This window comes from Podarcis filfolensis (genome assembly GCF_964270895.1).
Source record: "Podarcis filfolensis genome assembly, chromosome: 11".
Taxonomy (NCBI): Eukaryota; Metazoa; Chordata; class Lepidosauria; order Squamata; family Lacertidae; genus Podarcis; species Podarcis filfolensis.
Genome location: NC_139613.1, coordinates 53,047,548 through 53,065,919, shown reverse-complemented (window position 1 = coordinate 53,065,919; position 18,372 = coordinate 53,047,548). Strand labels below are relative to the sequence as shown.

The window sequence follows — 18,372 nt, the reverse complement described above, 5'->3', positions numbered from 1 at the left end:
AACTGGTTACCAGCGTGACATGTTTGGGAAGTGGGGGGCAGGGAGAAAAGTACGGGGAACATATTCACCTTACTGAGGCAAATTGGCCAACATTCTTTTTGCCTGATCAGTTACGTGTAGTTTACTAACTGGGGCATAATAGGGGTTGAGATGCACATTCGATAACCTACCTTTCACAGAAAATAATGTGGAGAGCTAGCCCTTGCTTTTAGAAGGGTGCCTGGATGAACATCTAAACTGCAAATATTGTCCATTCGTACATTATTTTCAGTGGGATATGCACTTAGATGCTTAGCTAAATAATCCCCCACATCTTAGCAGTGAGTAGTCTCACACGACTGCGCAGAGCTAGAGCTGGATAGGAGCAAATGTCTTGCGCTGAAATTCTAGAGGGCAACGGAACTGCCAGAACAGCAGAGCAGCAACTCAGCAGAACAATGCGTATGGACAAGCAATTAAAATGAATGACAACTGGAAGGCAGAGCTCTTTTCAGAAATGACTTCTGAAAGTTTGACACTAGACCAAGAAAAGGCCAGGCTGCACCAAAACAGCGATGCCACCAAAATAAAAATAAATAAAAATCATGAATTTGATGCAGGGCTTTTAGGAGAGAAGTTTTCATGAAATGGACCCTCCTTCCTTTGTTCCACTGATTCACATAGCTGTCAAGTGTCCCTTATTTGAAGGGTCAGTCCCTTATTCCAGCGCCATGTCCTGCTGCTGTCCCTTATTGATGGATGTCCCTTAAATGATGTCCCTTAAATTTCAAAGGAAGCAGCTCCTTTCCCTCCCTCCCTGCCAGCCAGGGAGGAGGGAGGCTCCAACTGTGTTGCTTGGCTGTGTTGCTCACCCAATAAGAAGTCTAAGAACGACTGTGGGGTGGAGCTTGCATGCCTTGTGTGTGGCTAGTTAATGCAAGCTGAGGGGTTTTTTGAATGCTGGATGCCATTTTGTTGCACGTGCTGCTGCAAACTTTGCAGTGCAAAGCCAGGCCAGGGAGCCATCTTAAGTTGAGGCTGCATAGGCCTTGTGGTGCATGTGATTCAGATTCTATTCAGTTGAACCTCTGGTTACAAAGTTGGTTGGACAGTGTTCTCGAAGCTACCAGCATGAGTTTGACCAGACTTCAGGAGGACAGGAAGACTGGAGTGCCTGGAACAGGTGAGGCTGCAGGTCCCTTATTTTGGCTGCTGGTCCCTTATTTTCAAGGCTGCTGGTCCCTTATTTTCAAATCTGTAAGTTGACAGCTATGCTGATTCATTTTTAGTGACTTTTGGTGCCTGTTAGCAACAATTTAAGAAGCTGGTGGCCTCTGGTTGCCTATCTACAACACAGGAAGAGCTGTGTGAGAGTTCTCTCAGGAGGACAGCGAATTGCAGATCTTCTGTTACTATAACATATAGTAAGTAACAGTCAGTTTACTCCTTCCATCATCTCATTTGGTTGAGAGTAAACATTTTTACAAGCCTCCTAGATGCTCCCATGCCTTCCGTTTATAGAGACAGAGATAGATTACACAGAAAGGATGCTAGAAAGCTAGTATTTTTTTTTTTAAGAAAAGAAAACGGTGGTGAATGATTCAACAGGAAGATTTTTATTGGAGAGGGGTGACTGACATTTACTGTGCACTAGTACTCTGTGTGTGGAGGAATGTTGCAAAATTTAGTCTGGGAAAGGCAATGTGCTTTTCTCAAAATCTCCTGAAAGGCTTTGAGCTTAGAATTCCCCGCTAGATTTGCTCCTCCAGTGCAGAATCACCAATGCCTCCTAGAGTCCTCACCAGTGCCAGATTTACGTATAACCTAAACAAGCTATAGCTTAGGGCCCCACTCTCTTGGGGCCCCCCAAAAAATTTAAAGGGAAAAAAAACTTTGATAAAATACATATTGCATTATGTGCAAATGGCTTTAGATACCTATATGAATTACCATATAGCAGATATTCAACACAAAAAACAGTGACAATTTGTTGTTGACAAAGGACAGCTGGACATATAAAGGGCCCCATTACCTCCAGTAGCTTAGGGCCTCATCAAACCTAAATTCGGCCTTGGTCCTCACCCAGTGCCATTCATGCAGAGAACCCCTAGGCTGCAACCATCTTCCACACAAGGTCATTTTCTCCTCTCATCCTAATCTATCCCTTTGCTCCCACATATCTGTAATTTACAGATGTACTGCCATTGAGCATAGTGGTTCCATTTAGCTGGCATGCAGGCTGAGGCAGGCTATGGGAGACACAGAGCATTGATTTCAACTCCAATCATAATTAAGTTATATATTTAAGAAGAAGAACCTCTGCGTGAACAGGCATATGCTTTTTTCAACTTTCTGGATGCATCACTGATGGTTTTTGTGCCTGTTTTGAAGAAGTTCTTTTCAGGAAAGCTTTAAATAATCATTATGGCTCTGGACAATTTTTATTCCAAAAGGAGTCAGCTGTTATGCATTCAGTTGCTTCATGCTGCACAAAATTAATAACTGCAATAATGCTCTCCTAACCACTGATAGAGGGACGTGGGTGGCGCTGTGGGTTAAACCACAGAGCCTAGGGCTTGCTGATCAGAAGGTCGGCGGTTCGAATCCCCACGACGGGGTGAGCTCCCATTGCTCGGTCTCTGCTCCTGCCCACCTAGCAGTTCGAAAGCACGTCAAAGTGCAAGTAGATAATAGGTACCGCTCTGGCGGGAAGGTAAACGGTGTTTCCGTGTGCTGCTCTGGTTTGCCAGAAGCGGCTTAGTCATGCTGGCCACATGACCCGGAAGCTGTACGCCGGCTCCCTCGGCCAATAAAGCGAGATGAGCACCGCAACCCCAGAGTTGGTCACGACTGGACCTAATGGTCAGGGGTCCCTTTACCTTTACTTTAACAACTGATAGACCTTTCTTGCATGAATTGCTTATCTAATCTTTCTGGAGAAATACTGTACCAATGCCACCTAGCTCTGCTTGTTATATTATTAGGAGTAATAGGTAGACCTCCCTTGCTTGTGGTACCTCCCCATTTCCCTTATCAAGTTCTTGCCCTTGAAGATAATTGCCATTGCAGAGTCGCTTACATTTTATCCTCAAAGCTTGAGTGCATGCACTGGGCTGAGAGATATATTTTTGGCCAGCCACTCTCTCACAACTTGGCTCACAGTTCAGAAGGAGCAGCTGATGTTTCAACCATTGGAACTATAGGTGGCGAAACTATCTCTGCATTTTAAATGCCACTTTAATTCTCTCCACCCCGCTCACAAAAAGTATTTTGCTTCAGCCCATTCCCCAATGCATAGCTGAAACAAAGCACTCTATTTTAAGGTGGGTAAAATAGCTGGGAAATGCTCCTTGACAATTCAGTCCAGCTCTATTTGAAACATCGAATTTTGTAGCAAAATGTATGTTTAGCCAATGCACGTAGGTTATTACATTCAGATTGCTGACACAGGAAACGCAAAAAGTAAATTTAGTGTAAAAAATGAAAGAAAAATAATGGTTAAATGTCAAGGCCTAAGAAACAGCAGCTCAAATTAAGTCCCATATAAAGTGTACGATTGCAAGTAGCAGATGTTAGTTGACATAAGTTCAAAAAACAGAATTACTTACTATCACCCTGGCAAAGCAAAGGCCCAAGTTTGTAAGCTGCTTCAGAATTTGGCCGGTTTGTATCTGTGATGAAAAGTTCTGTTACTGGTAGGTGGTCTTTATAGGACAGGAGCCCAGTGTCATTGGTCCTGGAACATATAAACAAACAAACTTTCAGATAATGCATTAAGCAGTTATGTGAATGGATGTCATTGTCTTTGTGTTAGTTGTGTCTAGCAAATGGCTGCATTTTTAGCAAATGTAGATGGATAATACAGTGAAGGCATAGAAATGTTTGCCAAAATGGCAACAGAGAGAGGGGGGGGAGGAGTTGGAACTACATGCAGTTTTATATAAGGATGACATTTCTAAAGTCCAGTTTTGGCCAATAGCCTTGTCAAAGAAAATCTACATATATTGCCCCCCAGATTTATGGAGAGTTTGATGAAAGCAATGAGAACTCAGATCTCTTGGAAACTCAGATCAACATGGAAATTGAAACACAACTGAAAAGTTGTGTCTGTGCTCAGACCCGTGTGTGTATTCCTTGCAAGGAAGATGTCCTTCGGAGTAATCAAGTTCCACGCATAACTCAGCTCTGATGTGAAACTGACGTGCATTGAGTCAGATCATTAACCTATCTAGCTTAGTATTGTCGACACGGACTGGCTACAGCTCTCCAGAGTTTCTGAAAGGACCCTTTCCCGGCCTACCTGGAGATAGCAAGGACTGACCTTTTAGTATGGAAACAATCATTTGTCTGGAACAAATAACGAATAAAGAAAAAGGCCATAATCATTATTGATACCTGAATGCCACAAGCTATTCTTTTCTCATCTTTTCCAATTGAGAATATATAGTGTTTATGTTCATTTCAGTTTCTATAAGGGTGGGAGACTCTTACGTTTGTCAAGTGTTCAGATTCTTACAACAGGCAAACGTGTGTGTAATATATGATTGAAGAAAAACTGAGAAACTTGCAAGAAAAGGCTTACATTTTCTCCTTCTTTTGCTATCCATTTTTTATGCTTGCCATTTCAGCATTTCCTTTGAGCCTCAGCATTTCCAATCCCTCTTATCTATAAGTTTTTCATTAGCAGGAGAGGATCAGTCCCCCACAATCCATTGAGTCTTTTGTGCTTGACTCAGGGCGGGATGGGGGTGACCAGTTTAAATGGTGAGTGTTGTGTGGCTGGTGGCCATTTGACAGGTTCTAAGCTAGCTCTGTCCTCTAGCCAATAATCTCCAAGCTACTGGACTCTGATGCCTGGCAGACAAAAAAACAGTGTTTCTGTCACCAGCCCTTTAGTCACATTAGACCCCCCAAAGACCCCAGAACGGAAAACGGGGAAAACATTTGAAGTGGCAGCAGGAACAGGAACTGCTGGGTCCTGCAAGGCCTCAGAAGCAGTGCCACAAAGGGGGAAGGGACAGCTTTCCTTGCATAAAATACTTTGGGAAGATTTTGAGAAGGTTAGCTCACAATGGTGGTCCTGTCAAGGATTGTACCAAAGAGCACCATGCCTGCGGAGCCAGGGATCTCATAGTTTCATTGACGGTATGTAGCTGGTCCCTTGGTCACCAGACAAAATGACTAGCCTGAACTCCATGCTTTCTCATCCACATGAGATGTTCAAATCAGAAGTGAATCTCAGAGAGTCGTTTCACACTCCAGTTACTGTGGCCCATTGACGTGACCTTACTGTCTGAAAATGCTTATTCCTTTATGAGAGCTATTACTATAGTTCCCAAGTTTATCTGTGTGCCTAACTAAACCTTTTCTCATATATATTTCTGTCCGAGATTTCTCCTTGTCACAGGGAACACTTTAGGACGAAATTACAGCACGACAACAAAAAATGACCTTTAACAAACCCCCCCCCCCAAAAAAAAAGAGATAAAAATCTAGGACACATTTTCAAGCTGTGTGCCTGAAGTTGGGCTTCTGAGTTCATGCAAGGAAGAAAGAATTGCTCTAATAGCAGGTGAACTTTGATACTTTAAAAATAGCTGTTTCCATCTAAGTAAGGATTTAGGATCCTAATTTTTAAGACGTTGCTGCGAAAATTCTACCCTATGATTCTGAAGACACCTCAAAACAGCATGAAAAAAAGAAATTTATATCATCCTTGGGTAGACAAAAGCAGCTATCACAATGCCATTTCTCACCGATAGGAAGGGGAAGGAGTTGCCAGGAATGTGAACATGTGTTTGCGGGGAGCACAGCAGGATTCCAATACTTGGAGGACTTCTGGTCAATAGGGTTGGCATAGACCTTTAGGGAATGGCACCACCGCCTTCCCTTTCTGCCCATTAACAAACCTATGCAACATTGTAGGATTAGCCATCTGAGGGCTGAGTCAGGATTTTTACCCCATGTGGCGCTCCCTACTCATATGTTAAAGTGCATGGTGATGTTGTATGTATCTGATTTACTTAATTGGCTGCCTGTTCTTTCATAGTCAGGAAGTGTGGGCAGGAAGAGAAGTAAGTTTGGAAATCTTGGTAAGCACCCTGTCAGGGAACTGACATCGGAGCCAGAGGTGGAGGCAAGGCTCCCAAGCGATGCTGGAGAAGGGCCCAGCAGGGAGAGAGGGAGCTCATCGGCTGGGGAAGGAAATCAGCGTAACACCAGGGATAAAGGGGGGCAGATGGGGGAATCGGCGAGGGGGCTCCAGGACTCCTCGCCGGAGACCAGCGGGGAGAGCACTGGTCCTCCGCTACCCACACCCACCCTGCGCAGAAGACTTCCGTGCAGGGAAAGTAGGCGTAGACTTGGCGTCAAAGAACTTCTTTGCTGGAAGAAGTTCAAGAAACGCCCACTGACGGATTCTGCTAGCGACTGAAACAGCCACGAAGTGAAGGGCTGTCCAGCCAGAAAAAGGTTTAACCAGGCAACCTAGCCAGGAGTGGCAGCAACTTACGCACGAGCAACCCCATATAACCATTACACACCCTAATTGAAATAAATTGAAATACTTTATTGTCACATGTACAACTTGTATACAGTGAGATTACACGAGCACTCCCCACTCAGCTCTCTTAGTCTTAATTCCCCTCGTTTACTGACGCACACCCACCAAACCCGAAAGTCAGTTGCCCTGTTGTTATCTTTTCATTCAGCAGCCTAACAGCCCACAGATAGAAGCTGTTCTTTACCCTGTCGGTGCGACTAATCATGCTTCTTTATCTTCTGCCTGAGGGCAGGAGATCAAGAAAGTGCCGGCCAGGGTGTGAATCATCCCTGAGAATTTCCCTCACTCTCCTGAGGCAAAGTTCTTCCGCTATTTCATCCAGCGGATTCACGGGACAGCCCATAATATCTTGTGCTGTATTCACCACCCTCTGTAGGCACTTCCTATCAGTTGATGTCAAACCAGCGTACCACACCGTACTACTACAAGTAATACACTTGGAGGGTGAAAGGATTGTCAGTCTAAGGTTACCAGATTTTTTTCAATGAATCCGGGGACACTTTTCAACTTCAATGGATTTTGTATGGGGACTGATTTGAAAATCTGGGGACTGTCCCTGGGAAATGGAGACATCCAGTAACCTAATGTTAGTCCACTTACTTACCATTGTCAGCTAGCAGAAGCCTTTGAATTCTGGAAACTTTAGCCTATCAAATGCTGCCCAGCATGGTTTGTGTGTGTGTGCATGTTTGTGTAGCAGCCAGCTGCCTCCTCAGCTTGTCCTTTGGATGAGCAGATGAGGAAGGCAAAGAGCAACATCTGATCGATCCATTGTATTTAGCCAGGCTGGCAATGCCCAGCAGGAGAAAAGGGAAGCTTTGTACCCAACTGTCTCCTCTACACTTTGGTTGTGTTGTTATTTGATGCTTGTTGCAGAATAAGATGAATAAAGATGGCCCTTATATCAACAGATGTCTCATGAAATAATTCTGGTAGGATGAGTGGGTGCCACATATTTTGACATTCAACATTTTAACTTGTTGAGAACAAAGCAAAGAATGAAAACAAAATCACCATTCATTTCTGTCAGCATCACAGTTGCAGTCATGATGCGAATCAATGCAGCTTCCTTGTATTCCACAAGCACATTTCTGAACATCTGGCCTGGAGCCTCCCCAGTACGTCTGTGTCTCATTGATTTTTCCAACCCACCAGCTGAATGGAATTCCATCTAAAAGACAAGTTAGAGAAATTTGCAATTTACTGTTCCACCTGTTTTCCTTCAACTCTAAAGGAAAAAAAGATACCTAATGAAAAGTTGCAAAATGTGACTTTTTAAAAAATAAAATTGGCCATACTTCTTTAAAATGCTAACATCTTTTTCCTCATTTTAATGTTTCATTATCATGAACTAAATTACTTTCAAAACTTTCTGCTTATATTACTGGAAAAAGAGAACTGGTAGTCCCTAAATCAGTCAGGCATGGTATTAGAACCATTTATCTTAAGGAGGCCACTTACACAATTTGCTTTATGACAGCATATGAAGAAGGAAATGCCCTCATCCCCCAAAATCTAGGTAATTTATTATGTGATGTAAAAATCAATAGATGATCAAGAGTCTACTAGTGAGGAAACTGCAAGTGTCTTATCTCATAAAGGTCTCATTATGATAATTAAAGATTAGTAAGCCTATACTAATATACTAATTGAGCAGAGTTGTGTACAGTGGTACCTTGGTTTAATAACAGCCCTGTTTATAAACTATTCAGTTTACAAGCTCCGCAAAACCCAGAGTAGTGTCCTGGTTTGCGAACTTTACCTCGGTCTAAGAACAGAATCCGAACGGTGGAAGGGCACCGGCGGCGGGAGGCCTCATTGAGAAAGTGCGCCTCAGTTTAAGAGCGGTTTTGGTTTAAGAACAAACTTCTAGAATGGATTAAGTTCGTAAACTGAGGTACCACTGTACAGTCACACCTTGGTTGTTGAACCTAATCCGTTTGGGAAGACCGTTCGACTTCCAAAATGCTCGACAAATGAGGCATGGCTTCCGATTGGTTGCAAGAGCTTCTTGGACGTTGGACGTTCGGGTTCCAAAAAATATCCAAAAACCGGAGCATTTACTTCCAGGTTTTCAGCATTCGGAAGCCGAAACATTAAAAAATGGAGCCGTTCAAGAACCGAGGTTTGACTGCACTTACTGGGAGAACTGCAACTGTCAAGAGTAAGATTGTGTAGCAGGTTTTTTTTGGCTCTCAATGAACTATAAGAGGAGTCTGAGGGATCAGGCTCATTCAGTGAAGCATCCTGGTCTCACAGTGGTCTGTAGGAAACCAGCAAGCAGGATTGAAGCACAAGAACACTCCTCCTGTGGTTTCCAGCAATTGGTTTCCAGAAGCACTGCTTCCTCCAGTTGTGACAAAGCCATCCAAGTTGATGGCCATTCCCTGCCTCCTGTGGGAGTCAGTTTCAGCAACGAAGGTGTGCCATGTTAAAGCGTGTTCTCCTTCATGGAGAGCACGTGTTGAGGTGGGGTCTGACAGGCCACCCCCTCAGTTGGTGGGCAGGATCGTTTAGATGGCCATTGGCAGTGATTGGGCTGTTTGGGTTACTGGGCTAATTTTGATGTTGTGGGATGGGCAAAAGGTTTTATATGCAGGGCACACAGCACTGAGCGTTCTCTTTCGCTGCATGCACCAGATCACCCGCCATCCTCCCTAAGTTAGGGCTTGTGTGTCTGACCCTGCTATGCCTGTCATGGGGTCATCTGCCATTGGGGCAGGGGCCTGGTAGGACTTTTGTCCATTTGGCTGATTGGCTGGTGCCATTTGGTTTTTGCCTACTGCGTAGCAAATCGTCACAACTTGTAAGGTCGCGGTTAGGCATTGGTTAAAAATTTGGTTGGTGGAGGGGTAAAGGTTGGCAGTGCCTGCCCTTCCAATGCTGCTGCTGCAAGGGTATTCCGTTAAAGGAATCCAGGGGCTCGCCATGCTTTCATCTGAATCCCTGGTGTGGGGCTTGGGCCGCACAAGCCCCTGGGAGCATACGGGGAGAGGTGAGGGCCTGGGGCTCAGCTCCATTTTCTCCCCAACATTGTTTTCCCTTACTGGCTTCCGCTGGAATCTGGAAGTCAGTTCTGTCCCTGGGCAGGGACAGATAGTCGGAACCAATGCCTAAGCAACCACTCACATTTATGTATTTTAATAAATTTGTGGCCAAAATTATGCCAAAAACCTTAAACAAAAATTCTGTGTGAATTGTGATTTATTTGGGGGTGGCTTGGGGACCTGGACACACAATCACTGTCACTTTAATAACTTGCCTGGTGGCAAGAAGCGACATTGCAGAGCCAACTCTGTCCGCAGCACTGGTTACAGTAAAAATGAGACAAAAATTTTTTCCCCCTTCCAGTAGCACCTTAAAGACCAACTAAGTTTGTTCTTGGTATGAGCTTTCGTGTGCATGCACACTTCTTCAGATAAAAAAATGAGGTAAAAATGAGGGAGCCTTAATTCAACACTACTGTACATTAAGGCGAGAGATGCTGCCAGCTAAACAGAGCGATAAATGCACAAAATATACAGAAAAGGGTAATTACTAGAGGATATGAAGCATGAAGATAATCAATCTTTAAAGAAGAAGGAAGGAAGGTGAACTTTGCAATGAATGCAGAAGTCGAGGCACACGGGGAGAATAATGCCCTATTAAATTGTATGGCAACACTTTGGTGAGTTCTGCTCTTGTTTGCGAGAAGCATTCAAGCTTTCAACAACAACCCCCCACCAAGAATCTGGAACTTATGCCTCCCTTTGCCTTCCTAACAACTGTCAGTACATATTGCAGCTCACTGTTAGACAACTCCTCTGCTACCCTGGCAGTCTCTCTGCTTGCAACATATCGACTCGCTCTCATACTATTCAACCTGCCAGCCCAGCAGGTCTTCAAAAAAACAGAACCAGAAGATGAATAATGGCAAGAATGCTCTCCCATATATTGTGTGTGTGTTTAGCTTTACAATTTATCCTGAGTGGGACGGTGGTGGTGGAATAGGAAAACCAGATAAAAGGTCTACATAATTTACGAAAAATCTCATTTTTCAAAATCCTACATTCATACCCATATAAAAATGCCACAATTCAATGGTTCTGGAGTGCATCTATTATCTATGTTCTCTGCCATTTTCTTCTGACTTGGGAGAAAACTATAAAGAGTTAGGGAATATTTAAACATCTAAAAAAAAATAATAGATACCATACTGTGACTTTGGATCTTCTTTGAAATCAAGAATATGCTATGGTACGTCACTGATGCCTACTTACTAGACATGCAAATAGGTGAATGGGATGCTGAATATTTAGCAGGTATCATGAAACATTTCCCTCTTCATTTCACATGGCCTCAGATGATGAAGTGTGCAAGTAACAGTCCCTCTTCAGTTTATTAGGAAGAAACGAAGCTACCTCGCATGGAGTCAGACCATTTTTCATCTTGTTCAGTACTGGTAAGACTGACTGGCAATGACTGTCCAGGGTTTCAACAGGGGGCATTCACACTTCTATCTGGAGATATCAGAGTGTGAACAAGAGACCTTCTGCGTGCAGTGCAATTGCCCTATCACTAAACTATGGCACTATTTAAACACAGCAGCGGAAAGGTGTGCTAGGTGTGCACATGGAAAGCACTTCGAAGCATGCATCCATATGATCAAAGCATGCACCAGTACAGTTTCCAGGGATTGAATGTGGGAACTTTTGTATGCAAGGCACTCAGCTATGGCCTTTCTGTCAGGTGAACAACCGAGATCAAGGGATTTAAGTATTATATTATGTCAGAGTCTTGGGAGCTTTTTTCAGCCTAAAGACTACATTCCTTTCTGGGCAAATTTCCAAGGTTCATATGCTGGCCAGGGGGTGGGGTGCACAGCCAAAGGAAAAAGTTGATGGACCAAAAATGTAAATTTTCCCTTTGTACAGTAGGCTAGTTTCTACACATACTCTCACACCCCACTCTTTCCCCCTTCCAGACAAACTAGAGGTATTAGCGCTTTGAACAGGTTTGCTTGAACAAACTATTGGCAAAGGAGGTGGACTGGAATTTGCTTTGGATATTGGGGGTGAATACGTTTTGGCTAACAGAGCGTGCATTTCTGAGTTCTGCATTCTCAGATTACTGTGGAGTTTTCACACAAACAAAAGGATCCCGGAGGAACGATAAGCCAAGTCTCCAGAATGTAATCCAATTTGCATGTTCATAGACCAAAGCTGTAAACTGTCCTCCTGAGGGGAAAAGGCAAGCCAACATAAGTTATCTATCTGAAAACCTGAGCTAGCTCTGCTTTGTGACACTATAGAACTGCTAGGAAATTTTAACAAGCTGTACGACGTTAATTTCAATGTCAAGCCAGTCTAAAGCCATGTACAAATTTGGCAAAAACCAGTAGAACATTTCTTCTGCTCTCCCCTATCACAAATAGCATAATATACTTCTTCTTAGCCTTCTGATTGTTTAACCTTGCAGATTTACTTGCTGAACCCCAAAACAATGTCACTTGTCCTTGCCAGCAATGTGAATACCCCTAGTTCATTACCACCACCACTCTGAATTTGTGTTTAAATGAACCATCTGATAATAACACCTGGAATACATGTCACTATGACTCATCTGTGTAGTTAAAGCTATGGTTTCCCCAGTAGTGATGTATGGAAGTGGGAGCTGGACCATAAAGAAGGCTGATCGCCAAAGAATTGATGCTTTTGAATCATGGTGCTGGAGGAGACTCTTGAGAGTCCATAGACTGCAAGAAGATCAAACCTTTCCATTCTGAAGGAAATCAGCCCTGAGTGCTCACTGGAAGGACAAATCCTAAAGCTGAGGCTCCAAGACTTTGGCCACCTCATGAGAAGAGAAGACTCCCTGGAAAAGACCCGGATGTTGGGAAAGATGGAGGGCACAAGGAGAAGGGGATGACAGAGGACGAGATGGTTGGACAGTGTTCTCGAAGCTACCAGCCTGAGTTTGACCAAACTGCAGGAGGCAGTGCTCTGCTCCATGGGGTCACGAAGAGTCGGACACAACTAAACAACAACAACAACAATGACTCATGCCCAAAGAGTATACAATTGTCATAGCCACTTGTGTAACTGCTTCCTCTGTTTTACACTGCAGGTTGCAGCCCTCCACCAACCTGCTCTAGAAAATTGGATGCCATTGTGAAGCAGATGTGGACCAAAGGGGAGGAGAGAAAAAGAAAAAGGAGAAGTTTTGTTGCATCGCTGGTGTGACATTGGCTCTCATCCCATATTTCCCCTGCTTCAAGAACATGAAAGGGCATGGAACCTGAATTTTTGCACAGCAGTTGTGCATCAAGGCTCCAGCTCTGTGTTGTTTTTTAGTTGAAATCCACCAAGTTATCTGGAAAAGCAAACCTGAAGCCTGTGCATAACGTGAGATGGGTAAGGCTATTAAAGGATTATAACAAAGCAGTGATTAGTCAGGCTTCTGCCTTGGTTGTGAATGTTAATAATCAGATGAAAGGAAAAGGTGGATTTGATGCAGCTAGTGAAAAAAGTAAACAGAGTATATAGAAATATTAGCATGTGACATCTTTTGAAGGTTCATTTGCATGCTTCTACAGGAACTGAAAGCAAATGAGGGCTTATCCACATTTCTTCTCGTCCCACTGCATTCCCCCAAGGGAAAACCACCCTTTAGCATTCAATCGGAGCAAGCAGCAATTGGGTTCTCAGTGGATTGCTGTTCGTTCCAATTCAAAGCTAAAGAGTGGGTTTTCCCTGGGAAAGGAACAAGGCAAAGAGAAAAATCTCTTGGACCCTTACCATGCTTTCGAGGCATGGGAAAAGTGGAAGTATGGATGAGCCCTTTGTCGTTGCTTCTGTCTAAGATAAAAATAATGGTTAGGGCTATATCTTCCTTCCTTTCTTCCTTACTCATTGCCATACTCAACTGCTGTATTTGTCAGATGCACTCAGTACAAATTATACAATCCTAGGGGCAAGAGGGGTAAAATTATACAAGGGAAATTTAATGTAGTTTCATACTCTCCCTTTTTCTCAAGTGGTGGAAAGGGCAGGTCTGCCGAGTGAATTTCCATTAGAAGGCCGTTCCCCTTCCCAGGGGGGCAGGGTTACAGGAGGCCATGTGCACTCCCTGTGTATGGGGGTGGTGTGGTGAAGCCACCCGCGTCACTGGGAGTCCCAGCCATGTAAACACCCCATGGCCGACCAATCCAGTTGACCGGGGTGTGTGGCTTACCCTATTTAAACCACCGTGCGGTCAGGGGCTCCTTCTCCTTACCTCCTCTTCACCTCACCTCACCTCACCTAACCCCACCCCACCTCACTTGCCACTCCCCCTATTATTTTTCTTCCCCCCTTCTTCTTCATATTTGTTTAAACCAATTCATAAACCAAGAACTTATGCATTGACCACTAATAATGAAACCTATGTTGTAGATATCTTTCCACATTTATTATGCTATTTTTGTGATATACAAATGACATGAGAAAACATCAGGCAAGGCCTCTTTCCACCTGCATTGCCCCACCCTCCAGTCTCTGCTTCTCATTCTGTACTGTATTATGTTGTACACTGTGGTTTGCTGTGTTTTATTGACTGGAGTTTAGAAATTACTTATTGTAACTGTTAAGAGTGGGTTTCTGTTTAATGTTGAAATGCTGATGTTTAATATTATTCTATATTAATGTAATGAATGTTGAATGTTATTTTATTTGCATATTGTATATTGTATTATGCATATTGTCTTATTTATACAATGTTATTATCATCAAAACTTGGTATACTAGTTTGTATAACATTATTCTTGTTTATAAAACCCAATTAGAAGAAGAAGAAAAAAAAGAACAACAACAACAACAACAAGCTAACAATCTGCTTCTTTACAAGACTGGCATGTGTGCAAATGCACATGAGCAAAAAGCAAGCACAAATAGTGCAAAGTAACTTTGGTCCTACAACCTGCTATCATAATCCAGTCAAAATCCAGTGAGGTAAAAGAAAAGAAAAAGAAATAATACCCAACTTCTTTACAGTCAAGGTTTTAAAAGCCACTGCAGGAACCAATGCTCCACAAACAAGATTGTGTGAAAATCTACAGACATGTTTTTAATCACAAAAAACAAGGGGTGTGTGGGTTGTGGGTTTTTCAACATCAGTACTTTGCTTCTGTTATCAAGATACAATCTATATTTACTTTGCTGTTGGCAAAATTTTAAAGTCCTTTACATGTAGGCCAGGAAGGAGCTTTGTTATAATTTCTGCTAAACAGTAGGATTAGGCGAGAAATTGAGTTTGAAAGTAGTTAATGCTTTGAATGAAGCTCATTATAAATTGACCTTGGTGCTTTTTCTGGTTCAGAAGCTATTCAGCAATTTACAGGTTGGGGATTTGTTTGCTAAATCTTTTAAAAAGTTATTCTTTTTTTAAAAAAGCAAACTATAGTGGCAAGATGCCATAACCTTGGCAAGATTAAATATCTACAGTGGTTCATTGAGTATAACACATTATGTAGCATAATAAGATTTGTCTGCGTTACTTACCTCGCTTATTTGAAAGCCGTGACTTTTTGCAGTGGTAGGCAAGCTCTTGTTCACAGTGTTCTGCATGGTTAATTGTAGCCTGAAGCTGTTCTAGGTTGGCAGCATATTTGAAAAACACAGTGTGTGGGTTCTCTCGATTAGCACTTTTGACTCTAGTTAACTCGGTGTTGTTGTGCTGTATAACTGTCCAAGTGGTGTCTTGCAAAACAGACAGAAAATAGGCAGTCACATAAATATTGAACACCCAATATACACTTAGCAGTGCATAATAAACACATCCAAAACAACTGCCTTAAACAAAGAAAAAATAATAATTTCCCCATGGCACTTCCTTCCTTCCTTCCTTTCCACTTCGGCCTCCACAACTTTCCTCCTGAATTAGGGTTTAACTAGGATAATTTCTAATGTTAGTAACAGAATTTCATCCTGCAGCATTTGAAAAACCTTCAATTCTTTTGTTCCCTCCTTCTATATTACTGCCGATGTTCCTATACATATTGAAGAAGACTCAAGAGACAAAGAAATGGTGAAATACTTATTGAATATAACAACAGAAGATCTATAAAACTAATTAACTGAATTATAAAAGAACAACCAGGTGGATTTCAAATAACTGGAGAGGGGTATCGTTAAAATCCCCAGGGCATGTTAGCAGCTGTATTCTGTGGCTCTGCAGCCAAAGAGGAAGAGGAGAAAGTTTCCCCTCCTTGCTAAGTGAGCCGTGGGTATGTGACCCCCACTAGGTTGTGTTTGCCAACATGTGAACACCAAGCCTAAAGGGCATCCCCAAGGACCTCCCTCAAGCCAAAGGCTGTGGAAGGTGAGCCAAGAGTGCCCTGAACCCAAAAATGCCTCAGGCTGCCTGTACACAAAGTCCTTGAATTCTCTGAACTGCCTGCATTAAATGCCCAACAAACTGAATAATTAACTTCACATTGAAAGGTCAATCAGCACAACCCAACAGTGCTCAGCAGGTAGAAAACGAGGAGTCCCAAGTGCCAATCAGGCGTCCTTGTGCCCAAACTATCCTACTCATTCCCCCACTAGGCAGCTGGCAAAACCCATCTTGTAAAGGGAGGGAGGGTGCTACAAATGAGAAGCTGCTGCCGGGAGTGGAACCGGCTTAAATATCCAGCCAGAGGCTTCATCCTCTTGGGCCCTAAAGCATCTGTGATCCCCAAGGTAGCTACCCCTAGGGACAGATCATCTCACAACTTCCTTAAAAAGGGGAACTTTGACAACTCAGCTCTGCTGGAGAGTAGGAGTGCCATTGATAGAACACTGCAGGAAAGCATTTTAGTTGCAATCATATTTATGACTGCACTGAGATTGTGAGTCTGATTCTTAAACAACAGCTTATTAAAAAAACACCCTAAAAGAATATTGATGCAACTGATAATATCACATTAAGTGTGGGGATTGTGGGTGGTGTTTTATCAGTGCCCAGAAATACACATATAATCTTGATCATGGGTAGGCAAACTAAAGCCCAGGGGGTGGATCTGACCCAGTCGCCTTCTAAATCTGGCCCGTGGACGGTCCAGGAATCAGTGTGTTTTTACATGAGTAGAATGTGCCCTTTTATTTAAAATGCATCTCTGGGTTATTTGTGGGGCATAGGAATTCATTCTTTTTCTCTCTCAAAATATAGTCCAGCCCCCCACAAGGTATGAGGGACAGTGGACCGGCCCCCTGCTAAAAAAGTTTGCTGACCCCTGATTTTGATGTATATGATTATATGAAGAATGCTATTTGTAGAATCTTATCAATGTCTGCTTGTGTGAGCCAGAGAGAAGACTACTGTACTTGCAAGAACCAAAAGCTGTAGCAAACTGGAGAACCGAGAATTCACCTTTTGTAAATATCACCATATCATTTGGAACTCAAAAATTAGAGGAGTTCAGATGGGGAGAATTTAAGAAGCAATGGTGTACTTTTTTGTGTGGCTTCTGTTTGAGAAATGCAAAGTCCTGAAACCTGCTGAGCACTGCTGAGTTCCTGCAGGAACTTGTTCTATAATTTTCTGGATTGTAAAAGAAGCTGGCTGGGCATAATGGTTATCTGTTGAATACGATTTGGAGAAAGCAACCAACCCATTCTGTAAAATATCATTTCCATAACTCAGTTTTGCACATTAAGAAAATAATGCAGCTTCACTTTGCATCTCTCATATGAGGCAGTGATATTTAAGGCTGCGAGCCTATACACGCTTAGCTGGCAGTAAATTCTACTGAACTCAATGGGGCCCTCTTCTGAGGTGATTGCAATTGTGAGTCACCATGAATGGAAGTTAACAATCTCCTCTAGATATTGCTATGGCATTCATTGTCCATACAGTTTCATCAGACAAAAGAATGCCCTGTGTGTTGGGAAAGACCGATGCTCCATTGCAGAGCAGTGTAAAACAAATCACAGTGCTGTATTTGTGAAAGCATTGACAGGGAAGGCTGCTTGCTAGACAGGAAAGTCAAATTTAGAACCCGCTGCTCAGCATGTCTTAGGGTAAATTTTGTCTAATTTCATTTTTTATTAGTTTATCGTCCTTTGCCCTTGCTGGATTGCTACCTTATGTAAGAGCTCATTGCTATAATCTTAGCCAGTCCACTGAATTTATTTATAGCCTTCGTGTCTCCTAAGAAACTGAATCAATATTTTACAGTTAGGTGTTTTAACTATTCTGCAGGAACACCTTGCCTTAAGCTTCCTTTATTTATGGAAGCTTAGGAATGACTGACAACAAAAGGAATATTTTTTAAAAGGCATGTAAATCAGCTATAGCAGGAATGGGGAGATTTGTGTGGTTGGGTCGATACTTTCAAGGATGTAGAATTATACCCATTTACCTTGGAGCAAGCCTACTGAACTCAGTGGGAATTGCTTCTGAGTAAACAGAGACAGCTATGTCCTATAAATGTGTCCGGTAGACATCAGGTGAGCAAAACGTTGCTCCCTGTATAGATAGATGTAAAATGACATCTTACAAAAACGTTCCATGCACACATTCTTGCCATCTGATTTGAAGCTGTGGACCTCAGGCTTGTGGTATTGAAAATGACCCCCCAGTAATAAAAAAAGGATAGCAGCACCTCCCTTTCCATCTGCCTGAGAAGAAAACTGCATGCATATCAATGACAAGGCAGCAGCGTAAGAAACCTGGGCATCTGCCTCCATTGCTGCTCGTGGGAAAAGGGAATACCAGTTGTGAGGAAACAGGGAAAGAAAACAAATACTGAAGATTCAGCCTGTCAGATTGCATCTCTTGGTGAGGAACTGATCAATGAGATTTGCTTAATGCGTTGAATAAGGAGTGACTGA

At 42.8% G+C, this 18,372-nt stretch overlaps 1 protein-coding gene across 6 annotated transcripts in view; it reads right to left on the bottom strand.

The window, feature by feature from the left end:
* Nucleotides 1-18,372, bottom strand: part of CNTNAP4 (contactin associated protein family member 4) — a 281,703-nt gene that overhangs the window by 59,565 nt on the left and 203,766 nt on the right. For all 6 annotated transcript variants that reach the window (XR_014539759.1, XM_083576530.1, XM_083576533.1 and 3 more), the window contains 3 exons: nucleotides 15,058-15,255; nucleotides 7,556-7,712; nucleotides 3,588-3,715 (listed from right to left, as the gene is read on the bottom strand). Coding sequence is in view for 5 of the 6 variants with exons in the window: in XM_083576530.1 (XP_083432656.1) it covers nucleotides 3,588-3,715; nucleotides 7,556-7,712; nucleotides 15,058-15,255 (483 nt within the window). In the remaining variant the exon portion in view is untranslated. The remainder of the gene's footprint in view (nucleotides 1-3,587; nucleotides 3,716-7,555; nucleotides 7,713-15,057; nucleotides 15,256-18,372) is intronic.